At 40.7% G+C, this 27,342-nt stretch overlaps 3 protein-coding genes and 2 long non-coding RNA genes across 14 annotated transcripts in view; 3 read left to right on the top strand and 2 right to left on the bottom strand.

The window, feature by feature from the left end:
• Nucleotides 1-60: 60 nt before the first annotated feature.
• gpr141 (G protein-coupled receptor 141) lies at nucleotides 61-4,542 on the bottom strand. Of its 3 annotated transcripts, none has more exons than XM_034108822.1 (2): nucleotides 4,021-4,542; nucleotides 61-1,721 (listed from the first exon to the last, which is right to left on the bottom strand). In XM_034108822.1, the coding sequence occupies exons 1-2, from the start codon at nucleotides 4,087-4,089 to the stop codon at nucleotides 768-770; spliced, it is 1,023 nt and encodes a 340-aa protein (XP_033964713.1). In that variant the 5' UTR covers nucleotides 4,090-4,542; the 3' UTR covers nucleotides 61-767. The 3 variants fall into 3 exon arrangements, with proteins under 3 accessions (XP_033964713.1, XP_033964715.1, XP_033964714.1); XM_034108824.2 differs by lacking the exon at nucleotides 4,021-4,542 and adding an exon at nucleotides 2,525-3,751; XM_034108823.2 differs by lacking the exon at nucleotides 4,021-4,542 and adding an exon at nucleotides 2,529-3,751.
• Nucleotides 3,931-18,511, bottom strand: pign (phosphatidylinositol glycan anchor biosynthesis, class N). Of its 2 annotated transcripts, XM_034108821.1 has the most exons (29): nucleotides 18,223-18,509; nucleotides 16,589-16,840; nucleotides 16,310-16,431; nucleotides 15,982-16,080; nucleotides 15,697-15,803; nucleotides 14,556-14,680; nucleotides 14,328-14,458; nucleotides 14,103-14,222; nucleotides 13,852-13,892; nucleotides 13,713-13,772; nucleotides 13,505-13,597; nucleotides 13,192-13,247; nucleotides 12,878-12,956; nucleotides 12,570-12,752; nucleotides 12,303-12,442; nucleotides 11,866-11,965; nucleotides 11,624-11,716; nucleotides 10,916-11,007; nucleotides 10,145-10,250; nucleotides 9,960-10,068; nucleotides 9,279-9,381; nucleotides 9,080-9,182; nucleotides 8,450-8,536; nucleotides 8,243-8,298; nucleotides 7,872-7,947; nucleotides 7,637-7,710; nucleotides 7,414-7,456; nucleotides 4,837-4,889; nucleotides 3,931-4,669 (listed from the first exon to the last, which is right to left on the bottom strand). In XM_034108821.1, exons 2-29 carry the CDS (start codon nucleotides 16,813-16,815, stop codon nucleotides 4,546-4,548), a joined length of 2,802 nt encoding a protein of 933 aa, XP_033964712.1. In that variant the 5' UTR covers nucleotides 16,816-16,840; nucleotides 18,223-18,509; the 3' UTR covers nucleotides 3,931-4,545. The 2 variants fall into 2 exon arrangements, with proteins under 2 accessions (XP_033964712.1, XP_071063034.1); XM_071206933.1 differs by lacking the exons at nucleotides 3,931-4,669; nucleotides 4,837-4,889; nucleotides 7,414-7,456; nucleotides 7,637-7,710 and having other exon boundaries at nucleotides 7,717-7,947; nucleotides 18,223-18,511.
• On the top strand, nucleotides 4,837-9,991 carry LOC117465793 (uncharacterized). The gene is made up of 4 exons (XR_004554214.1): nucleotides 4,837-4,925; nucleotides 7,417-7,489; nucleotides 9,293-9,400; nucleotides 9,911-9,991. It is a non-coding gene; the product is annotated as an uncharacterized lncRNA (long non-coding RNA).
• LOC117465792 (uncharacterized) lies at nucleotides 9,989-14,096 on the top strand. 2 transcript variants are annotated; one of them, XR_004554213.2, is made up of 4 exons: nucleotides 9,989-10,079; nucleotides 11,585-11,731; nucleotides 12,066-12,153; nucleotides 14,012-14,096. It is a non-coding gene; the product is annotated as an uncharacterized lncRNA (long non-coding RNA). The 2 variants fall into 2 exon arrangements; XR_004554212.2 differs by lacking the exon at nucleotides 9,989-10,079 and adding an exon at nucleotides 10,157-10,247.
• A 372-nt stretch (nucleotides 18,512-18,883) lies between the features above and the next one.
• relch (RAB11 binding and LisH domain, coiled-coil and HEAT repeat containing) overlaps nucleotides 18,884-27,342 on the top strand; it is a 35,188-nt gene continuing 26,729 nt past the window's right edge. For all 6 annotated transcript variants that reach the window (XM_034108820.2, XM_034108819.2, XM_034108818.2 and 3 more), the window contains exons 1-2: nucleotides 18,884-19,398; nucleotides 26,291-26,380. In XM_034108820.2, the coding sequence (XP_033964711.1) occupies nucleotides 18,960-19,398; nucleotides 26,291-26,380 (529 nt within the window). In that variant the 5' untranslated portion in view covers nucleotides 18,884-18,959. The remainder of the gene's footprint in view (nucleotides 19,399-26,290; nucleotides 26,381-27,342) is intronic.

Raw genomic sequence — 27,342 nt, 5'->3', positions numbered from 1 at the left:
AGTTAGGGCCTGTAACACCCCCTCTGAGGGTAGAAGGTAACAGATTCAAGAGGCTTGAGGTAATGTTTCACAAAATAATGGTGAAGAAGTAACCATTTCAGACGTTTAATTTCACTCTGTACACACACAGGGTTAAGTGTTAGCAAATATGTTGAAACACATGTAAACTGTGTATTTCATTCTGACTCTTATGTGTTTTACAATAAGTAACATATTGGATAAAACAATTAGGAAACCAAACAGCAATTGTATCAGCTAGTATTACAAATATAATGTTTTAAGCCTGTGTTATATTCACACACACCAGCAGATGGCAACAGTTCATTCATTTTGAGCCAGGAACAGTTTACAGTCCAATAAAAAGGCAAAAAACTGGAATATTATTGCATTTCTCACACAAAAGAAATACTGCAGAGGACACAACAGTGTTAGGATTTAAAAGTGGGAAAGCATGATAAATACAAAAAAAATATTGGCTCCAAAAAGACCAGAAAATACCCACTGAGTAAAGACTATTTTTGTATGTTTTATACAAATCTCTTCTTTAATGTTTTTGGAGTTTTAATCCAATCAGTGGTAAAGATGTTTTGTAATTTGAGTAGTTATAACATTCAGCTTTTTATAAAAATGCACAATAGCCATTTTGACCCTACCCTGATTCCTTCGTTGTACCTGTACAATGACAAATTAAAGATATATCTACTTCTTCCAAAATAAAGCAAATCAAGTATCCGGACCCCCTAACACTTCCAAGAAATGTCAAAAAGTCATTTGGGGCAGCACATGAACCAGGTTCTCCTGCCCAGGAAGGTGAGCATGTCCAAACAATTAAAAGTGGTCAGAGTCAGAAACACCTCGTTGACGTTCTCCAGGTGGATCTTTTCTAAGTAGTTGAGCCGGAACATGTGGTAGGGGATGAAGCAGACGACCATGACGAGAGCGAAGCACAGACTCTTCTGCTGAGCCCCGTAGTCCTGCTGCGAGCTGCACCCCTCACGGTGCTTCTTGTATAAAACCCTCAGGGTGTTGGCTTGGAGGCCTGTCAGCACTGAAGCTACCAATATGATCACTATACTGACGATGTAGTTTAACACCTTTGCAGCAGCTATGTTGTTGCCAAACTTGAAGCAAGTGGTATTTGTGTTGTTTTCACTGCCCTTATTGTTTCCTATTTTGCCGTAGAAAGAATGCATGATGCAAGGGACCACGACGAGCACCACGATCCACACCGCTCCACTGATGAGGAGAGCGTGGAACTTCTGGAAGGATACCACAAGCTCAGTGTTGTAGTAGAACGAGATCAAGCGTGTGACGAGGATGATCACGTAGAAGAGGAAGGACATGTACATGTGGATGTGGATCATGCCGCTGATCACCCGGCACAACCCGGTGCCCAGGTCCCATTGATGATTGGCGTAATAGTAAATCCTGAAGGGCACGGTCAGGAGGAAGATGAAGTGGGTGAAGATGAGGTTGAGTACGGCTATGGAGGTGATGGATGTGGAGCTGAACCTCATGATGTGCATCATCAGGCTCAGGCTGATGATGCCACTGAGCAGAACCACTGAGTTGATGACCAGGAGGACGGTGTGGTACTCTTTAGGGTCTGACGTATTTTCCAGGGGGGCTGCGGTGTTCGGTGAGGAGCTTGAGGTCATCATGGAGGTCATCATGGAGGTTAAGGCCGAAGATAACACGCTTTGGGGGACCGTGGTAGCCATCTTAGATAGGGAAAGAAAATAATAATAATAATAATAATAATAATAATAATAATAGCTTGGATTTATATAGCGCCTTTCATGAGACCGAAGGTCGCTTTACTAGGATGAACAGGGCAAAACAAACATAACAAAACAAAAGGCAGTCAGACAGACAAAAACAACAAATAGATGAGGGGCCAAAGGCCTTAGTAAACAGATGGGACTTGAGGGCCCTTTTGAAGGCGTCAAGCGTGGGGATGTTCCGGAGAAAGAAAGAGGGGAGGAGAGAGAACAGGAGGGATTGACAGAGAAACTGAAGATTGGTGATGTGATGGAGGGAATCAATCAGTTAAGGGCTTCTTTTTAACTATTTCGTCCATGTTGTGTGAATTTTTCTTTCCATGTTTTGTCCTTTAAACGTTTTTTTTGGGGAGTAAAATTGTAAAATTGATTTGACCATTAAAAAAAACCCAAAGTAGGCTTAACCAATTTTTTTTTAATATTAAATACAAAATAATGTAAAAAAATTGGCTCATGTAGCTTATGTTTTAAACACCACATTATATTGACATACTTCACTGATGCTATTTGTTCATATTTGAACACAAAATCCAGATTAAGACATTGACACCGAAGAATAATTTTGTCGGATGTTCATTTTAACAGGAAACCAAACTTAAAACATACTAAAGATACTACATCTCCAAAATGCAAACCCTAAAATACAAAGGTAAGAAACAAACACATTGTTCAGGCCATCAAAAGAACATTGTGAAACTGAAAAGGAAATAGCATTAAAATCGAAAAATAAAAAAAAGACTTACTTACTTTTTAGTTTTCAGAAGAACCGCCGCTGAGTGCTCTTGAATGCGTGAAAATGAGGCATACAGAGCGAGTATTTCCTCTACATTCAATCTAATTATCGTTGTCATTAGGTTTTGTCGGCGCACATGGGATAAGCTCTTCGTGTGGTAAACGCCTATGTGTGTGTCTGTGCACTTATTTGTACTAACTCATGTGGAAGTTGACATTGTGAAAATCAACCTTGTCTGTGTTTCACCAACCACAGTTCAGTTTTGCATAATAGTGTGCGTGAACTCCTTTAGCAACTGGAGGTGTCGCACACTACCAGGAACTTGGCTGCTTCCTCCTTCTGGTCACGACACTTCTCTACTTATTATTTTCTTTCATTTTAAACTATATACAAAACATTATAATATAAAACTGTAGAGACAATGCCATGTAGAATTGTTGATTAGAAATAGAAATGTATAATGTTGGAGCAACATAAACAATACTTAATGCAATAAAATACTCTATCCTCCAATTGTCTTCCTCCCAAGTGAGGAATGACATTTGGAAAGAAATCTAATAAATTGTTATCAAATGTATGAGTCCTTATAGCTATCATCATTATGCCATGTTACAAGCAGGTTAAACCTAATCAAAACTATATTTATAATGCATTATAGTCATGTGCATAATAGAAAGGATACTGCTATTTAAAATCTCTTATGCGAGTTTTTTTGGATTGCTGTTTTTTAGTACAAAAAGCAATCATATCTAAAACAGAAAGCATTCATATTCTGCAGAAGTCATGTTTGCTTGAGTTTCTAGGAACCACACAGAGTTCCGACAGATCACCTCTTACCCAACTAGTCTGCTGCTCTTAATTATTGCATGGAGATCCGTGACACTGATGCATACAACAACAGTTGTTTACTGTACATTACACTATGGAGTCAAAGTATTGGCCCATTGAAAATAGAAGAAGTGAGAGAGGATGTGATACTGCTAGCTGATGTGGAGACGCACTTAATTAAAAGGCAAATAGTGCCACTCCAGCTGGTGCAATGAAGCTGAGAACATTTAGATATAAATATTTATCATATTCAAAAAAAGACCCACAGATGTAAGTACAGAAAATCCCTTGTCCACAAAGCGAGGTGATTTGATTAAAGTAGCAGTAATATTATGTGCAGTCAGTTCATGCAGTTAATATTAGCCTACTTTGCTACCCATCATCATGTCCCGAAGTTTGATCTGGAAAACTAAATTGCACAAGAGAAAACCAGGTTTTTTAATTTATTTAAACAAACTATCCATAGGTTTTTCAAAACACATCTTAACAATCTTATGTACAGACATTTACAAGTTTGCTACCCACAATCCCTTTGCTGCCCACTGAGTTCAGGCTCTACAAACAGAGCATAACATTGATACTGGCACCTGTATTCTGTTAATGTTTAATACAAAACACATCATTCCTGTCCACAAACATATTATCACAATGTTCTTTAAATAAATCCCTTCTCCTTACCTTGTGAGCATGACACGTCTTCCCAGGAAATACAAACTCAAAACAGTTGACCTTTCTTTGGTGGATCATGAATCTGTATCCTTGGCAAAGGCATAAGTTACAGTCCGATATTCAAATGGCCTTAGTCCATCCGTCAATGATTAATGTAAAAACAATAATGTATCAACTCCGTGTACAAAAGAATACAGTGAAACAGAACCTTGGACAAGTCTCGAGCCACTTGAAAATGTCCTATAACCATCATACAAGGAAGAACAAAGGAATAATGTTCTCAACCTGCACTAATTCACTATTGTAGACATTTTTAAAGCAGTTCTGAGAGGCTAGTTGAAAGCATCTGACCAAAAAGGATGTACAAGAGGGGTTTCCCACAATCCAAAACAATGTAGCTTAGTGGTGTGAGACTCTGCACAGTACAGTATAATGACTCATAAAACAATATCCCCTATAAACTAACCCTGGCTTAATAAGGTGAATGCTAAATGAAAAGCAGCTATACAAAACACTGTGTTGCACTATACATGTTTAGGGGAAGTGGGTTTTGCGCTTCCTCCACAGAATGAGTCTTTGTGAGGTGAGAATGTGCGTGACCACGCTGAGCAACATCAGGAAGATGGTCATCGACATCACTATCACATAATGGCTGATGCTGAAAGAGACGGAGAAATAAGTTTAACACACTTATAATCAAGTGTATGCAGCACATTTAAAGTAGAGGCCGAAAGGATCATCAAGGAAAGTGGAGGGTCGTGTTATTGTGAGTCAAGGGATTTATTGGTAAGAATTAAGACACTTCAAAGCATGTAGGTAACTAACCTTGTTCCTATGTCCAACCAGCTGCCGTAGTCCTGCACCAGGAAGAAAAAGTGCTGAGGAGAAGAAGAATGAGTTGAAGATATGGAAAGGTAAAAGAGAAAAATGATTTGATAAAGAACAACAGTGCATACAACATTTAACTAGGGCTGCACGATATTGGAAAAAACTGACATTGCGATTCCCCCCCCCCTGCGATATGAAAACATACAGGAATTGAAAAAAAGACCGGTTTTTTTCCCACAAACCATCCTTTCTTGAACTTCAATGCTATTCAATTGGTATTTTTCTAACTATATTTAACCGGATGAAGGATTTTAGTCACGGACGTCTGGATCTTAAGTTATCAGAGCAACAAGCTGAGCTAGCTCGGTTAGCAGCGCCGAACTGCCCTGGAGAAACACATGAAACTACTTTATTCAGTGTTTTTACCTTTAATCACCCGGTCCGTTTCCTTTGGAGATTTGATGGTGGTTTGCTGTGCATGCAGAGCCTGCATGTCACCAGTGTTGGGCAAGTTACTTCCAAAATGTAATATATTACATATTACTTATTACTCTCTTTTGAAAGTAATAAGTTACATTACAAAATTACTCTCTCTGAAATGTAATGAGTTACACTACTTTAGTTACTTTTCTAGTTACTTTCACCAAAATAACCGCAAAAGAATGGCTATGTATTTTAAATGCTAAAATGTAGTTTAGTGCAGCTCATTATACATCCAATGAAGGGCAATGTGGTATAGCATAACAACTGTGTAGGCCCTTAAGGCTACTAACAACTTGTATTACACGGCTTAGTTGAATACTCCATTCTGATTGTAACTTCTTAACATGTGACACGTTGTTAATAGAGTAGTACAGACCACTCTCAAGGACTATAACGAAGGTTGCTAAGGAGGATCAAGAAAGAGAAAGGAAAAGAGGTTAAAAGACGGAGCGCTGGACGTCAGATAAATCACCAGAAGAAGGCAGACAGGAAGTAAACACTGACAGGACACGGAATGGGCTCTGTAGTGTGTTTAGTATATGGCCGTGTGCAGGCCCGGCTCCAGAACAACATGACTCCGGGTGCATCTGAGGTTACAGGGGGCGCAGCAGTAGCAGGTTTACATGAGCAATAGTGGCCGGCAACAGCAATGAAAAATAGCATTGATGGTCCCCAATGAACAGATTATAGCATTTGTTATGTTTTGAAACCAAGCAAGTGAGAACATTTCAAGTGAGTTAAAAGTGCAATCCTGAAATATCTCATACAGTCCAAAGTGGACTGTGGCAAAGAAAAGCACAAAAGCTTCAAAACTGTACTGATAAAACAAATGAGAACATATTGTAAATCAAGGCAAATATTATTTGAACCAGCTCATGGTTTGAAATGGCAAACATTGAAAAGCAAAAGTATTATTAAAACCATGTAGCCTACTAAACATCACCTTGGTCCCATCATATACTCTGGGAAGAGAATATTTACTGTGCTTGAAAACTGGTATCACATCATCATGTGAGGTTGAATTTGTGACCTGGAGATCATTTCAGCTGCAACATTAGCTCGTTGATAAGCTTGGGATATGAGATCTTTGTGTAGCCATTCGTGGTGAAGGCATCTGTGCTATTGTATGCATTATTTTTGACCCAACATTTCTACAGGCATGGCATTATTTTTCACATATTCTAGCCCTTGTCTATTTGTATACCACGAGCTGCAAAATGACCACCTAACCCCACTGTACAGGCGGGTACTTGTTTAGATATACCTGGGCAGGCTCTGTTTCGCCGTGGTATCCTGGCTGGCACCTGCGGGCCGCAGAGGGGCGGCGGTGTTTCGGGCGATGAAGACTGCTGCTCCGGGGTTGAGGGCGGCGAGTCAGGCGGGAGTAAGCTAGTGTCCACAACGGAGGGTAACGTGATGTCCCCATCTGACCTGTTGCTACGGTCTGCAGTAGATGCAGTGTTGCTGGCGTTTAGTGATGGTTGCTTTAACAATTTTCGTATAAATGATTATCCACAGATGTGTGTCACTGCTGTGGAAGCACTTTGGAAATGATGCACGCGCAGCGGAGCAGGTCACGCGCACCTGACACAATTTGTTGTTAGTATTTTTCGCTCCGTTCTCTTTTTTGAATAGATCCCGGCGCGAGGCCTGAAGGGTAAACACCTGGTTTACTAATCTACTCGCACGTATGTCTGGTGTCGGAATGTCTCGCTATGTTAGTACATTGTTAAAAAACAAAACACCATTTAATTTCGGGTTAAAATGTGTTGTAACTGCGTTACTGAGCATTGTAACGGGTAATATATTACCCACATTTCATTAGTAATGCGTTACATTACTTCGTTACAGCAAAAAGTAATATATTACTGTAACTACGTTACTTTTGTAACGCGTTACACCCAACACTGCATGTCACTCACTCAAGTACCCCTGACATGAGCCGCGCAAGTTTTCTTTTTGTAGCAAGCAGCTAAATAATTGTAACATGACGTGTTTGAGTTCATTTGCCTACTTAATATCGCAAATTCTAAAAAATATATATATATCGTGCAGCCCTACATTTAACCCAAACATTTCAAACATCCTCACCAGAGCCATCAAGTCCGAGATGACCAGGACAATGAGGAACAAACTGGAAAACAAGAGTGGAAAGAAAGCGTCAAAAGTAAGATCTTTGAAATTATAAACATCCACAACCACACAAGTGTACGTCATATACAGCATGCATGGTAGAATGACCCCCACTTCACACAAACAATAAATACAAGTATGTGTATAAATTGAGTTGAGCATCTTATTCTGAAGGACTTACCTTCTTGATGAAAGCTGTGTTGCAACCTGGATGGTCTCAAATGTACACATCACTATAATGAAAGGAATGATAACCTGGAAGTTCAGAGAAAACACATTCGAAGTTTGTTTCTCAGACAGATGTATCAATATACTTCTCTCCCTTCTTGGAAATGTATTTCTTGAGTTATGATGATGGAAGTATACAGTTAGGCAGCACAATCAATAAACGTTTTTTGGTTTTTTTTAAATGGTACCTTCCACATCATCAGCCCTCCCATGATGAAGGGGTTGAAGACAGTGAGGAAACAATAAACAGACGCTGGGTCAAAACTAGACAAAAGGAGAAAGAAGGAGAGGAGGTGACTAAATCATTCAAACATTAAGAGAATAACACAAAGGCATGTCACACAGTTTACCGAGTCTACTGTCACTGTTTTCCTTTCTGTAGTCAAATGAAACATTGCTTGTAAAAAAAAAAGCATGTGTCATTGTTCAGCCACAAAGCAGACCTTCACATTACCCAAGATGCACCGCAACACCACCCCCAAACACAACTTCCTGCCATCAACACCACACACGCACACGTGTATATATTATATACAGTATATGACAATGACCTACATACCTGTTAATGGAAGCTATGTTGCCTGTCCCGAAGAACGCTGTTATTATAAAAAATACCTGAAGTAAAAGTATAGTCAAGGAAACATTTGGAGCATTATCTTAACTTTGCAAAATGATAATCTAATTCCATTTTCTAGTTCTGAACTAAAGTCTCCATTGGCACCAGTTTGAACAATGTCACTGTTGCAACATACTCTAGGAAGGATACAAAGAAATAAGATCTTCTGATGTCATCCAACTTCAGTTGTCGGATCTTGGCGATGTCGATGTTTGCAGAGAAATCGATAGTGGAGAGCTGAAAGAAAACACACACAAAACATTATCACACATTCAATTACACACCCAGATAGATGATAACGGTAAGTTAGCACTCAGACGTTGTGTACTTTATGTAGAGCTTTATGTAAGCCCTCTTCACAGATTACAGTGTGTTATCACAAGCAGGGATTTCCTTGTTTATTTAACTAAGAAAATTACATTATAGGAGTGAATAGTAGATAAATGTTAACAGCAGAACCTTTCAGAATATATATTTACATACAAAAATATACAAATAGAAGGAAAATACGCTTACACAAGGTCAGGCAGAGTATTATAGTACATGCCAAAAGGAAATGTTGCCGTTTTTGTTTTATACAGTTGATAACATTGAAATACTTGGATAATCTGCCTTTTTCCATGAAATAAAACATAGTGTTTCAGAAACCAAGGGGTGTGTAAACTATCAGTATATGTGATTTTAATTCTGTAGAAACCTATAGTAAAATATTTAGACACACACTTTGTTTACAGTGCTCTAAAAACTCTACATTTGGAGACAAACACTTGTTGTTTTCACCTCTTGCCTGCCAGAGACGCCCTGAGCGAGCATGGCTTCCTGTTCAATGTTGATCCACACAAACATCAGCCATGACAACACAGGGGGGAACAATGCCTCTGACCTGGGGGGGGGGGGGATACATCATAAATGATATAACTCTAAAATGTAATTTGACATGTAAGTGCAGCTGCATGATGTGTGTGTGTGATATACTCACCCGGTGCTGAGCAGCAGGTATGTGGCTGTGAGGGAGAGGAATATGCTGAGGAGTCGGTGGAAGATACGAGTAGAGCTCAACAACGGCACCAGCATGGAAGACGCTGAGAAGACACAAGTGAGGTGAATGCAATTGCAAAAAAAGGTTTAAAGAATTCCCCATAATTCCTTACTTTCTTTGAGTGACTGATGGAATACCAGATTATGTTGAAAATCAAGCCTTACAGTATGTATGTATGTAAGCATTGGATTTCAATCATGTGCTTAACTTAAAACATACAATCAAAAATGTTCTTTCAATACGTTGTAGTCCTTTAAACCGTTATTTTTTAAACATCAGATGTTATATCCTAACAGCTACAGGACTATGATTGCCTGTTGTATTTTTCAAGCGTGCATTGTCTCAGGAAAGCAAGGCGGCTTTAATTTCACTTTTCTAAATAAAACGGTTGTCCTACAGACCATAGGCTGATGTAGAGTAGTAAACTTATCCTAACCTCTTATTTCTGCATTTTGTCAGGCATTGATAACATATAGAACCCTGTGAGATCTAACCAGGAGTTAAATAACTTGATTTCTGTCTTAGATATCTGATTATGTTTTTAGAAAATGACATAAATGACACATCCCCAGGAGATTCTGAGGTGTGGGACAGATGTTGTGCTCAATCACACCCGCCTACCTAACGTGGTCCAGCTGATGATCTGGTTCAGAAGCGGCAGGCCCTGTTTCTGCTGCAGACTGGAGTGTGTGAGGGACGGCACGTACGCACACACTGCCACATGGAGCATCTGTGTGACAGGTAATCATTTATTTCAGAAAATGCAATGACTCAATCACACCCAACGTGACATGTGTTGTAGTTACCTGGGTGATGAACTGCTGCCGGTCAGTGAGGTGCAGCGGAGCTTTCTGCAGCGCGGACCACAGGTAACAGGTGGAGGTGAAGAGGGATAGCACACCTGCACAGGTACTGAGCAAACACACAGAGTACGTTATTATAACAGACATGAGCCCAACACACAGATTCATTTTGCACAATAGTTTGAATTTAAATTCTGCTGTTAATTAGCAATTAACTTGATAGTTTCTGCCTCTTCCACTTGACATCAATGTTCAGAATAATCATCAGAATCAGAATTTATCCCAACGAAAAAGTAGGTTTTGTTCAAAATGTAAAAAGTAATAATAAAGAAAAATAGAAATATTTAGATGAACATAAGAAGTTAAGGTAAGAATGTGCATTCAAAATAAATTAAATAAAGGATATTTTAAGAAAAAACATAGGAAGGTAAAGTTACATTTAAAAATAATAAAGATAAATAAAGTTAATATTTAAATAAAAATGGGTGTAAAAATGTGCACATTGTACAAAAATACATGCAGAGGTATATTTTCTTATGTAAAGTACATTGTGATTATATACATATAATAATATAGGAAAAATATTAGCATTCATATTCTGACCATATCTAAAATGTTTTAGCTAACATCATGTTAGATATTTCTGAAAGTATAGCGATATAAATATATTTCCTTGTAACCGACGGAGATTCTTCTGGTTAGAGAGTGTTGGCTAACGGTGGGACACGGTGGTTCACTTTCTGATAAATGTAAGCAAATAGAGGAAACACTCACACCAGATGTATATTCGGCTCTCTGCCCACAACAGGCATCAGGGGGAAAGCTGCCAAACACAGACAGCCCAGACACCAGCTCACTGAGCGGAACTGCAGGGGGACAGAGGAAATGAGTTCAGATAGTTAGAAAAAGGAAGAAATAAAAACTAGGTATCAAAAAGAAGGCAGATTATGAAGTGTGATGTCTTGATAAAACACTGATGTTAGCTACAAATCTATCAGTCACACCTTCTGTCAGCAAGACGTTTTGCTAATGTGTTCACACTCACAGATGTCATTTACACTGGGGACGCAGGGGACATGTAAATATAGAATAAATCAATTTGCATGCCCCTAAGCTAAAACAACCCTAGCTTACTCAATATAAAATGAGTAGTCTTTCATGCACTGATCAGTAACTGTACAAATGTTTCAGCCTACTTTTCAGTTTTTTTCCTCAAATTGAACCTTCCGATTAAATTGCTTAAAAATATATGCTATAGAGAATTTTAGTATCTTCTCCCCTCCATTTTCAACAAAAAGTGACACCATTGTTCACACTTCAGTTGTAGGAAACTGTACCCTACCTTGTTTAAACTTTACGCCAACTTTGTTGTGATACATAATTTTCCAAAACCTTTCCAGGTGAGGTAATATTCAAATCCCATTACTTGTTCCTTGTGTACAGTACTGTGACAGCTGGAGCAGTAATCCATGACACAGTTACCTTGGCTTTTCCAAAAAGTCCTGAGAGGAAGGGCCAGAGTGAGAGGACAGCCAGGCCCACAGTCAGCATGGCGCGATGGAAGAAACTCACCACCTGGGGGCAGCAAAGGTACACACAATGACTACCCTTCCATTGTTTGTCATATGTACTGTATGTGGAGGTCAACTAAAGGCTTGTAAGTAAAGCTGTATCAGTATTATGAAGCAGACATTTTTACATTAAATTACATGAAAGACTCCTACCAGTAGCTCGATTCCAAACGCCACCAGCACAAGATAGCCAAGACATTTCCACCGTGGCAGAGAGGGAGCCGAGCGAACCAAATCTGTCAGAGTTCTATACCTGAAAGGGATCATTTATTAATGAGACATTATTTTTCTGTTGTGAATTGCATACAAGAAAGAAACATGCAAAGACTGTCTGTCCTTTAATCCATTTTCAGAGGAGGAACATGAGTGGATACACTTCAAAGGATCTAATTAACACTTCACTGCCGCTGTGCCAGGCGTGCATGAACATGTTTGTGTGAGGTAAAGTACAAATACAAATCTGCTATATTCATTGATTGTTGAGATGTCCATTGATGTGTGTTTGATATGTCTGACATCCTGTCTGTGTGAGGTTTTCCCCACCTCTGTAAAAATCAGCATGCAGATTATTATTATGTGTTTATACTCACTCTTTTAGCACAGAGTACCACACAGGAACGGGCAGCAGGCAGTAAATATAGTAGGTAACGGGGCTCCTTTGGATAAGCAGGAACACAGTGATCACCACCGTCACACAGATACACAGCCTCGCCAAAGTGTGGCTGTGATTCTGCACACATACACCGGGGAAAAAACACCAACAATGTAATTTAGTGAGGCAATCAAGTAACTTTAATGTGCCTTGGTGGAGGAGATATTTAGAGGCAAAGAGAGAGGGATTGTTGTGTATGTCTCACCTGATTGAGGAGACTGGGGTGACGGTCGAGGCTGGCGTGAGTCTTCAGTATCACAAGCACAACATATGAGGTCCAGCCTACGAACCCGAGCACTACGCTGCAACCCAGGAAGAACCTGTCGTAGGTGTGGTAGTACACCAGGCCCTCCAGAGCATTCGATATCAGAGAGCGGCACAGAGAGATCTGACAAGAGGCAGACGAGGGGGAAAGAAAAACATCATTGGTGAATACATTCAACATCATCCTAATGGATTTGTATACTTGCAAATGTGCCCATACACTGCAATATCCTTCTCCAAAATACTCACAAAATCGTCATACTTCTCCAGCTGAATCAGTATTCTGGCCTTGTGGAAGAATTCAGCTTGTTTTGACTCAGTCAGCAGTCTGGGGAAATCAGAGAGACAAAGCAATAAAGCCAGAGTGTGTGAAATTGCATTTAAATGTGGTCTGAAATATGGTGAAGAAATAAAACCGGTTTCTTTGCTTTAATACTTAGCAAACAGCGATAATATTAAACATGATCCCTTGGTAAAATAAATGCTTGAATTAAAAAATGAACACAGCAAATAAAATGTATGTAATTCATTGACAGCTATCACAATTCACGAATTGTACTTACTGGTATGGGGTGAAGAGAAATGACAAAGTTGTCTCCTTTTTCTGAGCCATTTTCATCTACAAAAACAAATGGAACAGCTCACTCACTATAGATTTAAATTCATTTATAATTATAAGACATTGAATGTAGGCTTATCCATACAAAGAACTTAGAAATGCCAGTGTTTAAAACTATCATTTTAAAGTTAGTCTTATTAATCAAATAAATAGTACAGAAAATAATACCAACATTCAAGTATCATATCAACTTTAATCGATACTAATTTATTACCATAAATAAAGCTCAGTAATAGCATAGCTTAATGCATGTATACCTTGTACTGCTCCAGTACTTGAATAGCATTCGTGTAAATGCTCTCCGCCTTGAACTGGTCACTGTTGTTAAGGTAGAGAAGAGGTAACACACCCTGAAGAGACACAAACACACATAATTACTATTAAACAACTGATCCGTTTTTGACAACTTTCCAGATAGAAAGGACTAAAATATGTCCAGTTTCCTTCATTTATCTCTAGACTTACAACAGAGTTAACAGGAAATGGCACACCAATGAGAGAAGCCATTAGGGGAGCGATGTCTGCCTGTAAAAAACACAATATATTTAAATATATTACAATAAGTGATGAAGTAAGTAAAAAGTGACATTGCCATGAGCCTCACTTGATTGACGTCAACTCTTTGAAGGTGCTCCAGTTTCCAATCTGGAAGATGGATTAAAATCGGGACACAATAAAACATTTAAAATTAAACAATGAGAAAATGTATGTTTGTCTTTCAAATTAAGTTGCTTTCACTAAATGTTTTCATTTTTTTTCTATAGGTGTAGGAGAACCTGGGTCCTAAACTAAAAAAAAACCAGCTTGAGAGGCATTAAAGCAGGCAGCTGAGAGAAAAGTAAATGAGTTTAGCACCTTGTAAGAATCCATCGTTGTATGGTTGGGCTGCGGTGACTTTTTGGGCATTTGTAACTCCGGCTCCCCACGCCACTAAAGGTGTGAGAGTCTCCGAGGGATGGCCTGCTCCGTGGGAACCTGGAGACACAACAGACGATACAAAAGGCTACTGTGAATTCATTTGCATAAGACATTTTTTTTTTCCAGTTGCTGACAGTTGAAGAACAACAACAAGAGTCCTACCCCAGTTTGTCATGCCATGATCAGAGGTGAACACATAGGCTGTTCTTCCATCATGATCAAAGAAGTCTTCCACCATAGACACCAGATCAGCTACACCAGTGTCTACCAGTCCAATATTGTCGAGGTACTCCCTAGATAAAGAACAGATACAATACATTGCTTATTTGTTATTTCATTATATTGTATAAGCAGTGCAACCTAAACAACAACTGATGACATTTCTCTCACTTCGACATTGGTCTGTGAGCATGTCCGTTTGTGTCGATGCCCAGCAGATGCAGGAATAAGATGTTCTGATCCTCCAGCAGACTGGCCCTCAGACTGGAGTTAGACTTGGCTGACTGGAAGAATGACTGGTGCAGAGAGAAAAATAAACATAGTAGGATCTGTTAAAGATGGCATGGGGGGGGGGGGGGTGACGTTGACATACACCGAGCAAAACCACACACACACAGTGCATAACAATGGACTCCAGTGCACGCTATTACGGGCACTATAGAGCACGCTATCTAGGCATTGCTAACTCCTGGCTACATATTACACAGATTCTGCATAATAATGCCCTGCCCCTGCATCTTCTATTTCAATCTTTTTAGCAGATTTAGTGTTTTTAGTGAGAAAGAATTCCGAAATACGTTTTTGCGCCATGTCAGTTACTTGTCACTTGTGTTGTGCAGCCGACTAAAAACGCTTTTTTTATTTATTTATTTTCTTCCCTGAAGCTAAATAATTCATTATATAGTTTGAAATTATCATTTGAATAATAATATATAATGTAAAATATATCTCAGGCACAATGAAATGAAATAAAAAAATATATATAAAAAAAAATAACATTTGCAGACAGAGGAGCTCCGCCTGCCTGCCGCTAGGGGGTGCTGCAGCGCCCTCAGCACCCCCCTTCCCGCGCCCCCGTCCAGAACTCTGCTGCCCGCCTGCTCACCCGCTCCCGAGACCACATCACTCCCATCCTCCAGAACCTCCCCGTCCGTCAAATAATCACTTCAAATTCCTCCTCATAACTCACAAAGCCCTCAACAACCAGCCCCCCCCCCTACCTCACAGACCTGCTGCACCACCATACCCCTTCCCGCTCATCAGAAGCCAACCTCATATCCATCCCCATCCGCATCAATCACCGGACCTGGGGGGACAGAACCTTCTCCGTCGCTGCCCCCTCCCTCTGGAACTCACTCCCACAACCCATCAGAGACTGCACCGACCTCACCACCTTCAAAACACTCACAAAAACCCACCTCTTCAATCTGCCTTTTAATGTGTGATTGCTTTTGTATTGCTTGATAAAATAAATCTATCATTATTATTATCACAACATGCATCATTATTGTTAGTAACTCTACTACCATACTTTGACTTGAGTGAACACCCAGCTGTCCAGCCTGGAGGCGTCTGTGGAGGCGAAGTCTTCCTCCGCTGCTGGGTATGTGTGGGTATACACATGGTCTCCACTGGCACCTGCAAGAACCACAGCACAAAATACAATGATAGTTAGAATATGTAGATCTAAAATATCAGCACATTTAAGCTGTAATGAGTAATGATACAGTTTTTATCTGTAATATTTAGCTTATTGATTAAGTTGGTGGTTCTGATTGTATTGTTTGTATGTGTGTGCTTGTCTGTGCTTGTGTACCTTTAGCAAACATTGGCAGAATATCAGGGCTGCCCCAGCACCAGGTGTGTCTGCTCTCATTAAACACAGAGTCAAACTCTACAGGATTCTCCTTCCAGCCTGAAAACACAAGTCGAATAAGGTAATTACACTTGCAGTCAAAAACGGACACAGCAACAGTCACAAATACAGTACGAGTAGATTCACCCTTCATTGGAATACGGTTGTCGGTGTGGTTTGGTGGAAAGAAAATAGGTCCTACATGAAACTACTAACACAGGGGTGTTTTGGGGTGAACTGTGCCTTTAATCTTTTACATAGCCAAATCTGTTTCAACATGTACACCTACCTTTAGCAACAGCACTCACGTCCTCATAGAAGCCAGCAATGAGAGCAACGTGACCGGGGCGAGACTCAGTGGGCACGTGTGTGTGTGAAACCCCCCAGGTACCTCTCTCCTCCATCACATTCCTGATATTGGGAACACACACACATACTTGTACTCATATTCCTTAGTTATAACAGATTTATTAGCAAAGCATGGGAATAAAAGACCCAGAATAACAGTCACACACACAGAGACACTTCAATGCAGATACACACTGCCTTCACTACACACACTCCCAACCTTAAGTATGGTGCTCTCGATGAGCCGTCGGGGAGCGGTGTGAAGAGACTGTCCGCTCTGAGGCCATCGGCCACCACCAACACCAGTCTGGAGGCAGGGGGGGCCAGCGGTGTGGTCTGGGGGGTCATGCCGTGGACCAGGGGAGAGGTGAAGTAGATGTCAAAGATAGAGACGAAGAAGATCACGTGGACTATCAGTCCCACCAGGAGGAAGGTGATCATCTTCATTTTGAGGGTGAACACTGAGCTGGGTCTGCAGGGAAACAGGGGGCATGGAGACGGATTAGGTAAGGTCTAGTGCTGCGTACCTGGACTCACATTCAGGTTCAGGTCCGGACTCAAGTCCAGAGGTTCAGGTTCAGGTCCGGACTTATAAGTCCGGACCTGAACCCATGGCTTGTGTCAAGTTGTGTGAGTAACTAAAGTGAACTTATTGTGAGCTAATTATCAATTGAACATTAACTCATAATCAACTCAAATTCAAACTCGTCAGGTTTATTGTGCTCCCTTCCAACTTGTGTCTACATTTCTCTAAAAAGTACAAATGTAAAAAAAACACTTTTTTCCACTTAGTCTACAAATGACTTATGACAGCAACTGCAGTGAACTACTACAAAGTTCAAACATGTATTTCATTTACCAAACTAAAGTAACCAAACAGTCCCTGAGCTGACTGAGCCTCAATCCCTAAAACGTTGCTGAAAGGTAGAGTGTAGAGTAGACTATACGCATTACACTGTTACACACCTACTATACAGTATACACTACACTGTAGTGACTGTACAGTCAGAGTGTACTGTACTGTCTGTACACCATGTCTTTTCTACAACTCTACATGTTTACATTAAACAGTACATACTACATACATAGTGATGTACATACATACTGTTAGAAATTAAAATCAATGTTGATATGGCGTAATTTTGAATTAAATACACTATTTAATTTAAATCAGTTTTATTCTGAAAATCCGGAAGTTCACACTATTTACTTAATACTTTTATTCTGAAAAGTCTTCACTTCCGGTTAGCATTAGCATGTGGCGAAACGCTACGTTTTCAAACCGTGAATCGAAGGTGAAATGACATGTGATGTTGTACACTGAGCACACTGGGATTAGCACTCATTTATTGACACTGAATAACGTTTATCAGGGAATGTTTAAATAACCACAGACACCAGAATATACGTAAGTGCCAGTTTTTTTGCGAGTCCAAGTACCGGTTCCTGACGTTCCGGTTTTAACCGGACTTGAACCGAAACTTTTTACAAGTCCAGTACCGGTTCGGCGTACCGGTACGCAGCACTAGGTCTGATGTGTGTTCAGGTGAAATGGGAAGCAAGTATAAAGAAAGTATATAAATGACTGAGGAAAACATGGACACATATTTCGTTTTACAGTGCAGGATAAAGAAGTTAGTTCAAATACGAAGGGAATACTTTATAAGGTTCAGCTTTGTATAACTAAGCCATAGTATGTAAGATGTAAAGACTGCTTAAGATCAGGACTAATCCTTCTGTCACCATATGCCATTAGATAATGTGCAAAAAGTGTAATGGTTAGTTTGGTACATCTCAATGAGTTACCCATCGGGCCAGCATCAATACATCTGTAGACCATGCACAAAGTATTACCTGTATGTGACTTCAGTGGGATCTGTCCATAGAAACCGGGGACTATGTCTCGTTGACGAATGAATGGAAGAGCAGAACTATCTAAAATACTATCACCCGTTCAAATGATTTCGCATCATTTTTATCCTCGTAGTTAACTTATTATATATCCAGATCGATAGAGGATTTAATTTACAGAACAAGATCCGCGTAATCTTTAAATGCGTTCTTTTACAAAACCGACTGTCCCTCTTTATAAGAAGCTTAGTACAAGAAAACATGAGCATCCACTTCCTTGTTGTGACTCTGACGTCTTACGTTGACGTGTGTACTTTGCAGCTGAATTGTGGGTATTGTAGTTAATACATTTATTTCATAGCGAGCACTACGTTTCAATTGTTTAAGTGTCAAATAAATGCTTTGAGTTCTTATTCTTTAAATATTTGTGTTACAGTGTAGTTTCAAAGGAAAGCGTTATTTTGACAGCGTGTGGTTCTTTGACAACACATTAGATAGCACAGGTTATCAGCTGTGAAATGTGCCCTGCCCAGTTTTCCTTTCTGTCTCGCCATTATCCAATCATCTCATATAGTCCCATGAAAGAGGCGGGCTTTGAGACGACGTCTCTCAAAATTGACCAATCACAGCTTTGCATTTTCCCCCTTTTCAACCAACCTACCAAACCAGAGCTAGCATCCATTCAGGAAGAGGTCCGGTTAGCCACAGCCAGGCTAGCTAAGAATCGTTATAGTGCAAAAATGGCGTCGGTCAACCCGTTTAATCTCAGTGACTCTGAGGAAGAGGCTGAACGGCGCCCCAATGAGACAGTTGACATAGAGAGAAGCCCGAGTGACGGGGCTCCAGGGCCTCCGCACGGTAACCCTTTCTCTCTGTCCGCAGACACCGAGCCTCCGACGCTGTCTAGCAACCGGACCAGCCCCGGCGGTGAGGGCTCGGTGTCGGTAGCGGTTACCTCCGCTATGGCTGCCGAGACACGGATATCTGTGGACGGTATCGCTGCACAGCTACTGCGGGACCAGTACATCCTCACGGCCCTGGAGTTTCACACAGAACTGCTGGAGACTGGCAGAGAGCTCCCGAGGTTGAGGGATTATTTCTCTAACCCCGGCAACTTCGAGCGACAAAGCGGCACTCCGCCTTCCAAGGACCAGGTCCTCGGACCTGGAGGACCCCTAAGTAAGTACCTAGGGAGTGTCACGTAGCTACAATGTAAGGGTAGCACACTGGCTAGTTAATGTTTTCTGGAAGTCAATCGATCTTCTGTTAATGTTATCCGGTGTATGCACCTGTCCTCCTGGTTCAGGGCCCTTAGCCAACAAGAGGTTTTCAAAGGGTCAGCTGTGTTGGCTGGCATACTGACTGCATCACCACATAATGTGATTAAGCTGAACCACACTGTCAAGATGGATCAGTGATACTTTGACAGACCTATGATACACATCCTAATGTAATAAGCACAGTAGCTCTTAGGCCAGAGAGAGGTCAGCATCAGCTACATGAATGGAAAAAGAGAGACAAGAGGAGAGGAGAAGGCTTGCACAGGTCACTTTTGCAATACTATGGGACTCGTGCTGATAAAGCACATTTTAATTTGAAAAGAAGCCTGCAGTCAGTAGGAAATAGGAATGTAAGGTCTCGCAAAAGAGGATAAAGCAGGATATGTTACATTCTACATTTGTTTTGAACCTAAATCCTCTTACTTAAGGAGACATTATCTTTTAGGGATCTTTGTTGAGCTTGTTTCTCCTAGGCCAGGGACATGCATATTACTTTAGTATATTCGTCAAAGGTGTGTATAGTTCATCCAGCCTTCTGTACAGGAATAACCTGCTCTATTTTATGGTCACTGGAAAGTCTGGACCAGTAGTCAAACATGGAATGCAAATTGTAACCATGGTGACAGCCCAAGCCACAAATAAATAAAGCCTGCTTTAGAGCAGCAGGAGTAGTATTACCATAGACTTTAACCCAACGGTGACAAAGCACAGGAGCATGGCATTGAAGGGAAGGTGACTGACAAACCCTTGGTTCGTTAAGCCATTTTACTGAGGTGCAAATGTACAGTAAGCATAAAGCTATAAGGCACAAAAAATACAAAAAAAAGACACCATGAAGGTATCATTATAACAGTTAATCTTCTCAATGCTTTTTAAAGTGTATGGACTGTCAGGGGAGGATCGTATGTGACTTGAAAGTGATATCGGATTATAAAATGCCCTTGTGTGCACATTATTTTAATTGGATCCTCTTTAATTGCTCTAAGGTTTTAATGGAAACCACTCAGCTTGGTATTCTCCATTGCAGTGATTGTATCCGTCTTGTCAAAGTATATTCAACTTGGATCTAGGAGTAAGAGGATAGGAACTATGTCAGTCACCCCTTTTATTAGATGTGCTCGGCCATTGTAGTAATTATTTAGAGAATGTCCTCCTCATCAATCCTAGGATCAGTATGTTGGTTTCAGTATTAACAGCGGTGTCATGAAAGTGGAATGTTTACTTCCTTTGTTGAAGATGAGCAACAAGACCAGATTATGGAATTGTCCTTGTATAAACATTTGGCAGGTGTCCAGCTGAGGGATCCACAGCTTATAAATAAATGCTGAAGGAAGTGTTATTTTTCTCCTCATTTAGATGCAGTAGAAATTGACAACAACCCAATGTCTCAGGAGGCTTTTGCAACCGGCCTGAGGTTAGACGGCAGATGGCCGACAGTCAGATTCACTGCAACTAGGGATGTCCCGATCACCTTTTTTTGCTCCCGATCCGATTCCGATCATTTGATTTTGACAATCTGCCGATACCGATTTTTCCCGATCCGATCTTTATGCAATGCATTAAGAGAAAAAAAAGGTAACAGATAACGGCTGGTCATCCAACGCGATGAATTCGGCTATCTTGGCTGTTATTGTGTTGGCCTTTTCACTGTTCTGGGGCAGTTTCTCTTTCCTTTTTAAAAGCCTCTGAAAGTGTCGGTTGTTTCAGTGCCGTTACCTGAGTGGCCGCTGTGTACTCGCCGTGTTGTTGTTGGTGTTTGTTTCTCAGGTAGCGTATTAGATTGGTCGTGTTGAACGTAGCTCTGTTCTTTCCACCACGCGGAACCTCTGCCTTGCAAACATTGCATCTGGCTGTTACACTGCCTTCGCTTTCAATTTTATAATACTTCCAAACTCCTGACATTTTCTCTGTCCCGACTCCCGAGTCAGCAGCTGAACGTAGCCTCTCGTTAGCTTGCTGCTACTATTAGACACTGCGCCCACTCTGTTGCCAGATTTCAGAGAAATAAGCAACCAGGTCTGAAAACAAGCTCAAAGAAAGCAACACATACATGATGTTGTGTAATTTTAAACCAAAACTAAGTCCTCAGGATGACTTTAAGACGTGAACATGGTCATTTTTGTTTTATAACATTAACTAATAAAAAAAAAAATTATAAAAATCCGATCCCCGATTTTTTTTCTCCCGATCCCCGATTTTTTGAAAATCACGTGATCGGCTCCGATCACGTGATCGGATCGGGACATCTCTAACTGCAACCCATAGAACCCCGTAGAATTAAAAACTTGCATCAATTTTTTTTTAGATACCGCAGCAGACAACTGTGAGCTGTGTGTGTTGCAAAGGTCTGCTGGTTGCAGTATCATAGGAGCCCCCAAAGGGTTTGGAATACGGAAACAGAATAAATGTTTTATGATGATGTCTTTGAAAAGCATGACAGGCAACGGCACCCTGTTGTGAAACTGGAAGGAAGGTCACAAAGATCTAAGTCTTTCCCAGAAGTTCATGGGATGTCAACTCTACCCTATTGAAAAAAATAAAGCATCTGATAGAAGTCATGGAGGGAGAAAGTGATGGACTCAAGGCAATGCCCCCTTTCATTCGAGCAGCATCTGATAGCCAAGACGTCATGTGATAACTAGAGGGAGTGTATGTTCCTGTGTTTGAGGGGCATCGTTGTTGAGGAGGAAGAGATACTGACTCGAGTCTGTTGTTGTTGTTCTGCAGCCAATTTCCAATCAGTTGTAACGCAATCAGTACCTTGCTTTTGAATGAGTGAATCTTTCCATTTTCTATTTATGCTATTTGAATTTCTGCTTAATTTAATAGTGACAAAGACAGACAGCAATCAAATAGGGAGAGAGCCGATCACACTCTGATTCTGAAGGATTGTGCTCACGTTTAAAGCCCTACAAAGGAGACTCCCTTTCAGAAGGTCATGAAAGGATGCATGGGGTTTTTATATTATCCCATTGAGTGTGTAGCTGATTGAGGCGTGGCGTGATAACCACACAGCAAGGGGTCCAGCTAGTGAAGGGCATGATACATCATCAGCTGAGTGTGTTCCGTGGTATTGCACAAAAGAAAGGTTAGAAGAAGAAAATGTTGAAATAAAATACACATGCACTCTAGCTAGGAACCCACTACATGAAGCTTATCTAAAAATGTCACTTAAAAATAACAATGCTAAACAAAATAACATGCATATCTTTTGAGCATGACTGTGTTCCGAGCAGCTGTTGCTCTGAAGCACATGGCACAGCAAGGCATCTCTCAGCACCTCTCTAATTAGCAGCAAAGGCACGTGAATGATTCTCTCTCTCTTCACCCCTCGATGACTAGTCGGGTAGTTATTTGCTCATATGATGCGAGGAGCTTTTTACATTTGCCAGGCATGCAAGGTTGGCGGTAAACAGCCACATGTAAGAAGCTGGCGAGGTTTGCCACAGAAGGCTGTATAGTCTCAGGACATGAATATGAAAGTTAATTTGTAGTTGCAGGCAGCATCTGCTACTTCAAAAAGAAGCTTCAAATGATGGATGTTATGCTGGGGTATTTGTAACTTGCCCTCCAACAAACCCTCAAATTGCTTATTGATGAATCTGCCATTTGGTCTTTGAAATGTCAGGAAATAGTGAAAAATGTCCGTCCCAGTTACTTCTCACTAATAGTAGCACTAGCACGGCCTATTAGGTGGCTCACCCTGACGTGCACTCTCCCTTTCTCTCGTGTTTTCTCACTTTTTAATGTCTCTCCATCTTTTGCTCCGACAGTGGCAGGGAGTTGGTTGGTTCTGTGTTGGAAGGCACTTAATGAGTGTTGGCCAGGCTCCATGTCGTGCTGGACTGCACCGACTGGCTGCAGCTCTCTGCCTCTCATTAACTGTGTGTGAATGCATGCATGTGGAAGAAGTGTGTGCATATGCTTAGCAAGGGAGCAAATCCCCTTTGGGCTACTATTATTTGGAACCTTAGTTTTTTTCAATTTGTGAATCACCATAGCATATTAACATATTGCCTATTAGCACAGCATGTTTTGTCAGGCGGACGTTCACACAGGTTTACTTGCCTGCCTGTGTCATCCTTTATAGTTTGTTTTCTCATCCTATGTGGGCTATATTTTCTAAAAGCTCACACTCTTGCCAAAAGATCCTTCCCAGGAAAAGAGCTTGTTGGCTGCCTCCTCCTGACCATCCATCTTCTCTCGTTTCCTTGTCTGTGTAAATGTTCCACTTTGTACTTAGACCAAACTATCGCTCCCCTCTTTGTCTCCAATGTATCTGCTTTGTTGTCATACTTGCCAAAGCAGAAAAAACATCCTTCCTCTCGTTTGCTTCCTTGCCTCCAAGAAGGTGTGGGTGTGTGTGTGTGTGTGTGTGTGTGTGTGTGTGTGTGTGTGTGTGTGTGTGTGTGTGTGTGTGTGTGTGTGTGTGTGTGTGTGTGTGTGTGTGTGTGTGTGTGTGTGTGTGTGTGTGTGTGTGTGTGTGTGTGTGTGTGTGTGTGTGTGTGTGTGTGTGTGTGTGTGTGTGTGTGTGTGTGTGTGTGTGTGTGTGTGTGTGTGTGTGTGTGTGTGTGTGTGTGTGTGTGTGTGTGTGTGTGTGTGTGTGTGTGTGTGTGTGTGTGTGTGTGTGTGTGTGGACACGCCACAGGCACACAGGTCACCCAGCAAGACATACGTGTTTCTTACCAAATCAGGAACACACACAAAAGGCTGATGTGGAACTACAGGTTTTCGCCCTCACACACAAATGCATACAAGCACAATATTATCCGTTGATTCACCAAATAGATTTCATACACTCACCGTGAACATCCATCACACTTAACAGGGTTAACCTAATGTCAGCATGACATTACAGTCTCACACACACACACACACACACACACACACACACACACACACACACAAAAGCATGACATTACAGTGATACACACACACTCATTCTCACTATACAGTCACAGGACTCAGAGTGTGTGTGCTTTGTGAAGCTGCATGCATGGTCATACTTAGCATTTGACATACGAAAGCACAGAAGCTTCTATTTGATATGCTTTTCTCCCCAAATGTAAGGTTTTTAACATGTATTGGCTATGCAAACAATAAACTGCGGTACCTATTGTCAAGCCTAGAAAATCATTAAGGGTGTCGACTAATTTCGAAAGACCTACTGGTTAATTAAAAAACTTATTTGGTCTTTAATGTGACTTAAAAGCCAAAGGTTTCAGATATCAGTGTGTGTTTTACCTCGAGGCTAAATGCCAAATCACTTCTGAACCAACAATGATTTAATTCTCTGCCTCATTTATTACACAGTCACTTCCCTGTAGCGTTGTAAAAGAAAGCAAGCCCTGGTTTTTAAATTAGTCTACATGTGGCTTGACCTTCCACTGTATCTTGATATCGGAGAACAAACAGTCCAATCTTGCACTTGTTTGGAGCTGGAGGAAAGCGAACACCATTGGCTGAGCGACCAGGCGAGCCTACCTCAGTGAAATAAGAGCACAGGTTATGTATCGGCTTCATCTGTTCTTTGAGTGAACAATACTTTTGACTGCCCTACTCCGAGATGTAAGGTTGTTGGTTGGAGTTGTTACTTTGGAAAAAGGCATTTCTTTTAAGTCGAGTTCTCAGCAAAGTTAACATTTTATGATTGATTTGATTTCCCAAATGTGCAGTGAGTCATGTGTCTTGGCTAAAGTGTAACCTTCCCACATACAGTTCTCTGCTTTTAGCTGAATTTAATAGAATTTCCATCTGTTTTGCTGAAGACTGGCCTTGTGGTTAGTCATCACCCTTAAACTGAAGCCCAGTGTCAACAGGATTCCCCCGGTTAAGAGTCCTTGGGAAAATACTGATTCCCTACCACAGTGGGGCTACTGTTCCATAAATCAACATTTCTCAAGGATCAGCGGTGCATTTATTGTCACATGTCTAAGCCTTGTGACGGTGGACTAGGGATGCATATCGTTGACTTTTTTACGATACCGATACCACTGAACGATACCGATACTCAACCGATACATATCGTGATACTTTGAAAATGTATCATCCCACAATTACTCCCATGAAGCGTTTTACGATATAGTTAACATGTCAAATGAATATTAAATTCAATTGTGGGACTTCTTGGACCTTTTAGTACTGAACAAACAATGAAAAATACATTAAAAATAGGAAGAAAACCGATTATGGAATATCATCAGGTGTGCCGTGTAAATTGCACATCTTGTCAATGCAATCAGACCGCTATAGCACCGTTATAATGAATGTTAAACCTGAGATTCGACTAGAGAACAAATACATAATAGAATAAAGGTCATGAGATCTCGGCATTGCACAAACAAACAAATCTCATCTTTAAAATCAACATTTGCCTTCACTGGTGAGAGAAAACAAATCCCATCACAGTTCATTTGTGGGACTTTTACCTTTCTAGTATTGAACAAACAATGAAAAATACATAAAATATGAAGAAAAACGATGATGCAATCTAATTTATAACACTGTAGGGATGCATACCGGTATCCGGTATTACCGAAATACCGGTTACTGGTGGATACGGTATACCATACTGAAATGTATGTCGTGAAATGTGAGTCGTGGCCACGACTCACTTTGAAAATGTATTTTTTTTTTTTTAAAGTATCGAAACCGGATCTGATTTCAGTATGGTATACCGTATCCACCAGTAACCGGTATTTCGGTAATACCGGATACCGGTATGCATCCCTACAGTGGACTCATCGATGTGCGGATCCTCGTCTCACTGTTGTCTCTGTGTCTCTGTTCAGATCGAGCCGGCAGCATCAGCACCTTGGACTCTTTGGACTTTGCCCGTTACTCAGACGATGGCAACCGAGAGTCTGACGAGCGGGTAGTAGGTAAGATGAACCATACTGCCACGACGGGAAATAACAAGTCAGGAGAATAGGCAATGACAGAATGGGAGGGTGGCACAGAAACAAAGAGAATAAAACCTGACGGCTACACCAAAGATTGCATCATAGTAGTGTTAGCCAACCCCCCACAAATTCAATTAAATAAGTATTCGCTTTGATTTGTCTCAGTGGTACTGCTAAAGAGAGACATTTAATTAGGGATTACCAAAAAGAACTGTTTTCTGATAATATAATCCACACAAAACACATGTTTACACCATCAGACTGTTCTGTTGCCATAGAGTTTTTAGTCTAATCAGGCCGAACGTTTATAGGCCTTTCAAAAATCGTGGATAATTGGCAACTCTTCCAACATGCGGTATGTTTCCTTTTTTCTTGGTTGAGGTGTTCGAGCCTCCTCCCATCACACTGTTGAGTCAGTCTGTGGTATTTTTAGAAAATGACCTGTCTCAGCATTGTTTAAAATTGCATCCCCTTTCCCTTTTTTTAGCTTGTGTTTGCAAAACATGTGAACAGTTAAGTTACCCTATGACATGCCTCATCATATATTAGTGCGTTTAAGAGCAGCTTCTCACATTTGGTTGCGATGAGTACCGATTGTGTTCTCTTTAATCTCCTACTGTTTCCATCTTTCTATTGTGTAAGAGCCAACATGAAAACATCCCTTTTCAGTCGTCCACACTTTGCCATAGTACAGTGGTGATGTTACCAGCTTTCTGTAGTCATCCTCTCATTCGGTCGGTAAGTGTTAGTCAATACATCCTGAAAAGCCCCAACCCATAGCTGCAGTATGGATTTGTTTAACTACACAAGTGTGGGATATTTTAGACTTATTATATGCACATTATGTTGTTTTTCCCTCTGTACTTTACATGACTGATATTCATGATACTAAATAATTATATATCTATAATAAGATTCACCTGTAGCGCTCAGACGCTAAA

The sequence above is a fragment of the Pseudochaenichthys georgianus genome, chromosome 20, assembly GCF_902827115.2.
Source record: "Pseudochaenichthys georgianus chromosome 20, fPseGeo1.2, whole genome shotgun sequence".
Lineage (NCBI taxonomy): Eukaryota > Metazoa > Chordata > Actinopteri > Perciformes > Channichthyidae > Pseudochaenichthys > Pseudochaenichthys georgianus.
The sequence above is the reverse complement of the archived record's forward strand: the minus strand, read 5'-3'. Positions and strand labels throughout refer to the sequence as shown.